Below are 9,473 nucleotides of genomic sequence, written 5' to 3' on the forward strand. Positions count from 1 at the left end.
TTACGCTTGAATTTTATTTGTGCAAAAAAAAAAAAAAAAAAAAAAAAAAAAAACTTGGCAGGCTTTGTTAGCTGGTTGGCTGCTGCCTTTGTTGTTGTTGCTGTCCCTGTCTTGGTCAATTTGGAGAAAATTTTGTGCAAGCTAATAAGCGTTTGCCGTTTCAGTTTACACAAATGGCCCACAAGGCAAGCACTGAGCTCAGCCGCTTTTTGGGCATGCAGCTGCAACAGGCAGCAACTTCGAGCTACTCTAACAGAACGTGCCCATCAATTACCAATTGGTTTTAAGTTACATACCCGCTGCAGCACCCACATTCGTCCACTTACCTAACGGTATTTTCTCGGTTAACGATGGCTGACCATTGACCGTTGTACACATTAGCCAGAAGGCAAAGCAGGGCCAAAGCCAGTTGTTGGATTCCTTGTTAATGCGCATTCTGTTATTGCAATGGTTGGGGTTTTTGTTGTTGTTCTTATTGCTGTTGCTGCTGCTCTGTTGGTTGTTGTAGTCGTGATTGTTGTTTACTTGAATTATTTGTTGATTTTGGCTGCCGTTGACGGCATTTTGAGTATTTTTGTTGCACTCACTCAGTTGGGTATTTGCATTATTTGTTTGCTTATTTTTCACTCTGTTGACAATTAGCAATCGATCGAAGTGGGCTTAGTGCAACATTTTAATAATAATATTGACATTTATGTTAATTGTTGTTGAGCTCTAAAAATATGAAAATGGATATTGAGAAACAATTTTAGTTAGGGGATTATTTATTATTTGCATTAAATATGTTATGCTTTCTTTATATGTTTGATTAGATATTATTTGATTTTATTTGAAAGGCTCGAAATGAAAAGACTGCTAATAATGAAATTTACTAAATATGTTTTTTATCAATCCGGCAAAAAACATCTCAATCAAATTTATTTCTATAAACTGTAATTGTAAAAAAGATTGATAAAAATTATATATGTATAAGTATGTGTATATAAACTATTGTCATTATTTGGTTGCGTCTGTCTAGCTCACAGATCTCAGAATTTAGCAACTTTTGACATCTGAAGATTGTTTTATAATGTATCTATAGATAGATATATAGATAGACATATCAACATACAAGTATGTCTACAAATATAGCTAAATAATGTATAAATATCATACTTATGAACCTTAAGTCCTTTTAACATTAACATTTGAAAATATATAAGCCCTCCTGCTCTCAACATTCTATTGATTTCTCGTTTGGGGCTTATTTTGGATACATTTGCTCCATTTATTGCGCCTTAACTTGATTGCCCGGCTTTGGCATACATTTTAAGCTGCTTAATTTGAATTTATTTTCTATGTGAGCTGTCTGTACACACACACACACACAGACGCATATACACACACACACACACACACAGACAGAGAGAACTTCACGCTGTCACGCTTCAAGCAGCACGTGTCTTTGGCACCCTCTGCTAGCCATTGCGGAGGCAGCACTCCCATCCATTTCGCTCTGCTCAGATGCTCACATTTATGAGAGCCCATTGTCAAAACCCGTCCGCCCACTGTCAAGCGCACCCCCCTCCCGAACTCTCTAGACTCAAGTCATGTCCAAGTTTGTTCGCGGCATTGCATTTGTATGTGTAGCAGTCGCTATCTCTCCCTTTCTCTGTATGTCGCACTGGCTGGCTGTGTGTGTGCGTGTTTGCCTAGTGAACTGTATGTAAATATACACACACCCATACACATATAGATGCGGCTATCTGGCAGCGCTGCCTCAATCCTCTGGCCTACCTGGCAAGCCTCTGTCAATGCTGCGCTCAGGTGTGTTGCCCTTAAAGCGATTCTCATTGTTGTCGTTGTTGCACTGATAGTTAGTATGTCAACTTGTAGCCTTATGTGTGTGTGTGTGTGTGTCCTCTCGTTATCCTTAGGGCTGACTGCTTGCCTGTTTTTCTGCTGATTTTGCGCTTACTTTAAATGTCTTTCGTTTGGTTTTTTTCCTTTCCACTTTTTAATTTTTTAAAACGGTTGACCAGCTGCTAGAATCAGCTTTTAATATGCACTAAACTCTTTTTACGCAGCAACTCACACTTAAATACGGTCACACTTATTTTTCTTTTTTCGGACTCTTTAAACATTTTTGGTTAAAATGTTTTTTAAGCCGCTTATTTCGGCCACATTGTCAAAAAAAAAAAATAAAATAACGAACTATGGCAGAGCTTTTAATGAAAGGCCTTTTTTTTTGTAAGCTGTAAGCATATACAATTTTTATTTTTTATTTATTTATTTTTTTTTTAAGTCTGTGGCTGTTAAATGTGGAAATTTACTAATGGCGTTGGGCATATAATGTTGATATATTGTGTATATAAATTTGTATTATAAATATTACACATGTATGTAAGCTGATTTAACAGTTGAGTTAATTGTGTGTTTCATGCTCACAGATTTTATTATAATATTTAGAAAAAAAAATTAGTATGTGTGATTATTTAATCATAAGTATGCTACTTAATAATCTTTTAAATAACATTTTTTCTTAAATACATTTTTTTTTTTCAGCCAATATTGCTATGCTTTCTCCCTATATGTGCCTCATCTGCTTAGCATTAATCTCACATACATGTATGTACATATATTTAGTCATAAAATGTCCAACAAAACAGTTATCCACTTAAATAATAGACATAATTTTGGGCACGCTTTAGTTTGCTACGACTTTTTACGACACATTTCCACAATTTTATGAGACTTGTAACTCTTAGAGATTTAAGCGGGTCAGAGATGATAAATATATATAGTATATTTATATATGTTTATACATATATACCCATTAGAGTAACATTATGCAAACCGTCCATTGCATTTAATAATTAGTCAAATATTTAACAGAGAACTCTTTAGCTTGTGGCTGAGAGTGAGTGTGCCTTAATGGACCTTTTGGAAAATAGATTAACAGACGCTTTATATTCATAAGCAGAGCCGCAGACTCGTTGACTATTTAAGCACTTGGAACTTTATTCATTATAATGACTGCAAAACTAATGCCGAATGGAAGTCGGAATCAGAGTCTGGAGTCGCAGTCGCAGTTGGAGTTGAAAGAGGAGTAGGAGCTGGGCCACTTAATTAAATTTAAATTAGAGGCCTAAAAGTTTCACGTCAGAAGGAAAACAAAATAGAATAAAAAAAAAAAATAAATAAATAAATTAAAAAAAAAAAAAAAACATAGATAAATGAAACGAATGAATGAACATTTAGACTAAAAGAATGCGAAGGATCCTTGACTAGGCTCGGCGAACAGAGGCTGAGTGTAGGCGGACAGATAGACATTGGGGTCGCTGCATGCTTACTTGCCTTACAGCGTCCACTTTTGTTAATTAAATAATTATTTTGTAGCGAGTTGCTAATTACTTTTTACTCTTTTGGACTTTAAACTCGACTTCCATTCATTCGCCACTTGCCACATTTAGCAGCTGCTTGCTGCTGGCTGCTGGCTACTGGCTGTTGGCGACCTTTTGTTTCTGACCCCCATCACTGGCACCTACGCTCACGCTCGCTGATAACCATCAGCTGCTCCTAAATCGCAAGCGCTTTTAAATCTATCTAAAAAAAACAGGGCATTTCAAATGTGAACAAAAACTTCTGTTTTTTCCACTTCACCTGATGTCGGATAAAACAGAGAACTTTTTCCTGTGGGTTTTAGTCAAGCACATGCTCTATTTATTTAATTATTGTGGCTCTTTGTCAAAAATTTTTTGATTTTTGCATATCAAAAACTTAACTTTGTTTTGATTAGGGTTAATAGAATCGAGCATGGAGAGACAGAGAGTCTGGCATGGACAGAATGCTAGGGAGAGGGAGAGTAGTTCTTTAAATAAATAATTATGTTATATCTAAACAGTTTCCACTGAAACCACTCCATTATGGATTTCTGTTGTGTTTTATCAAATGTACTTGATCAACAAAATATATAGCTGAAAAATTAAAAAAAAATTGCAGAATTTGAAGATTGCACACGATTTTTAATAAATTTAAAATCATGCGTCGATTGAGTTTTTTATTTAATGTATAATATACTTAAAACATTTATATATTTTATTCATATATTATTACAAATTCATCGTGCACATTCATAACAGGTTATGTGCCGAAAATGCAAATACCCTCGTTACAAGGGCATTAAATATAATATGCTAACCAAATGTTGGCAATATGCAAAATTCACTCATTAGCATTTTAATGAGCTGCTTAAAATGGATGTGCCTAAATTTTTATTTCTATAAAATAACCCACAAAAAAGAAGTATATGTATATATAAAAATATTCTTCGATATTTGTTTTCAAGTATTCTTCAATAATTTCATTAGCTGCCTGTTAACAGTACTAATAATAAATAGAACTTACATCAACTGTATTGTAATTTTAATATATATTTATATATATTTTATCTGATTTATTTTGCTATCATTCACTCATTTTCAATGGGAGTTAATATTTGAAGTCACATGTATTTCACAGTTGTTGCCGGCTTTCTCGCTCGACAAGATTATTTGACTTTTTTTTTTGGGTAAATTGACTCTTAAGCGACTTTTACATTTGCATAAGTTGGGCCAAAAAATTATTGCCGCTTCTTTATTATCACGTAATGTCGGGCACTAAAAAACACGCAACGCACAAAAATTTGTTGTTTTTTTTTTTTTTTTTCTTTTTCTTCTTTTCTTTTATCACTCGTTTTGAGCTGATGAAAACAGTTGGGTTGAGTGTCGTGGAGATTTTGTGATTTTTTTTTATGTTGTTGGATTTTATTTTCGGTTTTCGTATGCGAGCTCGGTTTCAGTGTCCGTAATTTCATCCGCCGTATTCTCGTCCTGTTTGACGCGACGCACGACTGTCTACTGACTGTGTCGGCAGCATCCACGAAACGAACAACTCGGCACAGCCAGCAAGCTGGGCGACAAAGCTACAAAATCTCATCGCAATCCTCTCACTGTACTAAAAAGGGCGAAGCCACGAAGAGCGACAGAATGAAAGTCTCTCTCTCTCTCTCTCGGTTCGCTCTCTCGGTAAGTCTGCAAAGTGCTGATGGGACGAAGGCTTTAACTGTCGGTGTTACTGACCTAGTAACCGTTTTTCAAGTTTATTCGTTGTGGCTGCTGCGAAAAGTAAAAACAACAACAAAAACAAGTCGAAAAGGGGGCTGTCGTATTTTTTAATACCCTGCAAATGGTGAATGGGCAAAAAGTTGGCGATTGAAGAGATTGCCGAACTGCATTTAGTTTAGTCGCAGCATAATTTTATATTTATTAGGTAAAGTGTTTGCATAGTGAATGAATAAAGAAAGAGAGAGACAGAGAGAGAGAGAGAGAGAGAGAGAGAGAGTAAAGATGCATTGCTTGTAGATTTTAGATTTAGTCAGCTCTCGTATCTAATACAGCCTTCGATATATTTAAATTATTTAATGATCATATGCTTTATATATTATGTATACTAATGAATAAACGACTTCGATGCTAAAAAAACTTTGTGAGTGAAAAGATATTGACTTAATTGTAAAATTCTTAAAAAATAAAAAATGAAATAAAAACATATGCCTTGACATATAAACATAACTTTACTCTATTGTAAAAAATAATTTAAAAAAAAAAAAAAAAAAAAAAAAAAAAAAATTTAGCTATAAGTTCATTTGTAATATATTAATGTATGTGATATATGTATGTGATTAATATTATAAATCACATAGTTTTGTTTCTTCATTTTATTTTATATTTACCCCGATAATAACATATTATACAACGTAGATTAAATGAAAATCCTAGCAGCTGCTCAATTAGTTTGATTCCGATTTGTTGCCCTTATCGTTATACAGATTTCACGTGTATGTAAATTTTTTGTTGCGCCATGTGAACAATCATTTCAGCAATAAGAACACCTGCAAAAAAAGTACACACACACGCACATACTGTGTACACGCACATACACACACACCCACGTACACTAATGCAGCAAAAAACTCAATCATGTGAGCAACATGTGTGCACGCGTCGATACTTATTGGAAATTCAATTTTCAGTAAATGCACACAAATTGATTTCAACACACACGCATACACCCATACATGTATGTGTGGGTATATATATATATATATTTATATATGTATAGAATTGGACTCGTATTAAGTGCAAAACTTTTCAATTTACGTTTTGTTTCTTCGCATCAAATATCCGGAGCTGTCAAAAGTATTTGTCGATTGAGATTTTTGCTCAAGTGGGCTGCACACTTTTTATCTCTGCTCTCGCTGCTCTTTTATTCCTTATTTTTTATAAATATATATGTATATATGCTGTATATATGTATGCATACATATATGATTTTTGATTTTTATGCTTTTTTATTAGATTTGTGCGGCGGCACTCGTACAGCTTGCTGCTTATCCGCGCCTGAAATTCCGCATCATGCAACGCAAACACTTGTTAATTACTTTTATTATGCGTACATATAAATATATTTATATTTATATACATATATATGTATATATGTATGTATATATGTATATATATCAACAGTTGCACAGTCACGCAATTTGAGCCGACCCTCAGCTTATATTGCCTGTTGCTTTTGGCCTGCTTGCTAATGGCCGATTGCTCTCGCTCTCACACGCTGCTCAAGTTGATGTCAATTCAGCTGGTTTCCTAGGCTTCACATACAGCTGTGCGTGTGCTTGTGTGTATGTGTGTGTGTTTACGCCGCAGTGCTGTGGTCGGCCTACAGTCAACATGCTCGAATAAAATACCTTAACTCCGCTGCCCTCCCTGATCTTCCTCTCACTCCCCCCCCCTCTCTCACTCTCCTTCGGGCTGGAGCCCTGTTGTCGCATACAAGTAATTGCAATCAGCACCTTGGCAACGCGCAGCTGCGCCAAAAAGTGTGCTACATGTGCTCTTATTTAACGCCCACACGTCTGCCAAGCCACCAACTTAACCCTACGTGTGCGGAGTTTCTTAAGTGCTTGTTAAAAAATTTGGCGGGCACTTGAACATAAGGTTAAGCCAAAGCTCAAATGAATGGCGCCTAACTGATGGCTATTGCTCAGGTTAGCTTGTTAGGCTTTTAAGATGAGGGAAATGAGGGGCACAAAAAATGCAAAAATGTGAACGTTGCCGTGGCTTAAGGCTTAAGATAAATCGGAACAAGTAAAGCTGTAGATAGCTAATGGAAGCAATAAGTAAAGTCAGGTTTGTGTTTGTTTTTTTTTTTTTTTTTTTTTTGGTTTGCGGAGTATGCAAAGTTTGATATGTGGGTTAATGCAATTAATAGCGTGGAAGCCTTATCTCACATTAAAAAAAACTTGAATTAGATGAATAACTATGTACTATTCGCTAACGATAAAGACCTCCAGTAGATAATGATTTATGATTTATGGAAATACATATTGACACAGCTCATTTCCACAATTAACAAACATCTCTGGCTTTCTGGTGTTAAAGCCATTTAGTAAGCAGCTGCTGCTGCTGTAGGTGCCGCAATTTATATGCTAATTAACAATTCTTAATTACATTCTCTTGGCTTGAATGCAATCATATACATACATAGACAGTAAATATTCCTCTATAGAGTATAAGCAGTTCGGTCTACTTTATTATAATTGCTAAAGTGTCACATTTCGCTTGTGTGAGCGACGGGGGGGTTGGGGGTCATTGGCTAATGGTGCGTATGCGCAATCCGGCAAACACTCGCTGTCAGCTTAGCCAAATTTGACGCAATATTGTGAATTTGTATTCCAGGTGGAAATTAAGCTGAAACGCCACCTCAACTTGATTGGCATTGTAGTCGAGAATACAAAACCCGATCATCAATTGAAATCAGTTGAGGGACAATGTCCACAAAGTTTGAAGGCTTCTGTGTTGCTGCATGTCACGCAGCATGCAAATTATTAAGCAACTAATTAAGCAGCGGAAATGAACAGAGGCACGTAGAGGGGGATGTGGGTGGGTGGGCGCGGTATGTGACAATACTGAACAGATTATAGATAAACCAAAAAAAGAAGAAAGCTTTGCCAATTAAATTTGTAACTTATTTATGAGAAAGAGAGAGAGAGAGAAAGAGAGAGAGAGAATAATCTTCTTTAGGCATTAGCAGCTGTAATAAAAATGATTGAAATATAATTGAGAATTGACATAAAAAGTAAAACACATCCACGCACACACACACATACACATCCAGGCAAACACACACACACGTGACACATGGCACATTTTGCCTGTAAAATCCTTGGCTGGTTGGCTGGCAGGCACTTACAATCAACGATTACCTTTACACCTGCCATTTTGAAAATAAGCCATAAGCGGAAATGACATCAAAAGGATATTGTTATATCGATGAGGCAAAAGGGCGCAAGGACTCAGACGTCGTCAACGTTGCTGTTCTCGTTGTCGTTCTCAAAGTTTTTCTCTTCGTCTTCGTTCTTGCTGTAGCCGAAATAAATAGCACAAAAAATAAAGTATGGCAAAAGGTGCCATAAAATAAATAACATAAGAAACCAAATAAACATTTTCGGCAAAAGGCAAAAAAGGAAACCAGACCGACAGCAACAGAAATAACAAAAAATTCAAGCAGGTGTGCTCTAGCCGAGAAAGAGACAGAGAGAGAGAGAGAGAGAGTGAGTGAGTGAGTGATAAGTAAATACCCTAGGCGAACTTGAGAAATTTGTTATAAGTCAAAGTGGATTTCTTATGGTTATGGGAGATATCTATATGAAAATTTAAGCAAATAGAATGTGCTTAGCAATCGATATTTATTGTTGTTAATTCAGAGAGTGTGAGTTATCGGTAGATATGAATTGAAACTAAGATATCTCTTTTGTCTAATAAGTTTTATATACTTATAGTCTATACATATTGTTCTCATATTATAAAATATCTTTAATTAAGTCGAGCACGCCCCTTTCTTCATTTTACATACCCTACCTACTGAGTAGATTATGCCCCCTCCACCCTTTTGTCAATATCTGCAGGGTATGAAAAAAACTTCCGAGTGTGTTCTTACATTTATATATGTACATATATATTCGATTGTGTCTGTGTGAGCGTGTGCCGGTGTGTGTTCGATGTATGTTTGGCATAAAATAGACTTATCCTAATGAAAAAAGTCTTGCAGGCACGTTAAGTAAGATATGTATGTGATATCACACAAGCTAAGGCAAGGTAAGGCAAGGCTTCGACTCTGGCTTGGGGCCACACTGTGCTGCCCTATGAGCTGTTGCTATATGTGTGCGGCTGTTAGTGTGTGTGTGTGTGTGTACTAGGCGTCGAGACGTTAAAAGTTAGGCATGGCAATAGACCGCTTACTAAGCCGCTTACACTCTGCCTGCCTCTTAACCTTATTCACTCTCTCTCTCTCTCTCATTCTCTCTCTCTTTTCTATCTCTATGGCTTTCTCTTAGAGTGAAAAAAATAACAAGGTTATCCATTGCCTTTAAATCCTCTATGTAGCGC

General features: G+C 36.1%; 1 protein-coding gene across 1 annotated transcript in view; it reads right to left on the bottom strand.

The window, feature by feature from the left end:
- Positions 1-4,884, bottom strand: part of LOC6581247 (glutamate receptor 1) — a 30,162-nt gene extending 25,278 nt beyond the window's left edge. Inside the window, exons 1-2 of the mRNA XM_002006953.4 lie at positions 4,387-4,884; positions 327-714 (exon numbers count right to left, since the gene is read on the bottom strand). Coding sequence (XP_002006989.3) covers positions 327-435 — 109 coding nt within the window. The 5' untranslated portion in view covers positions 436-714; positions 4,387-4,884. The remainder of the gene's footprint in view (positions 1-326; positions 715-4,386) is intronic.
- Positions 4,885-9,473: the final 4,589 nt, after the last annotated feature.

This window comes from Drosophila mojavensis, unplaced genomic scaffold (genome assembly GCF_018153725.1).
Source record: "Drosophila mojavensis isolate 15081-1352.22 unplaced genomic scaffold, ASM1815372v1 contig_74, whole genome shotgun sequence".
Lineage (NCBI taxonomy): Eukaryota > Metazoa > Arthropoda > Insecta > Diptera > Drosophilidae > Drosophila > Drosophila mojavensis.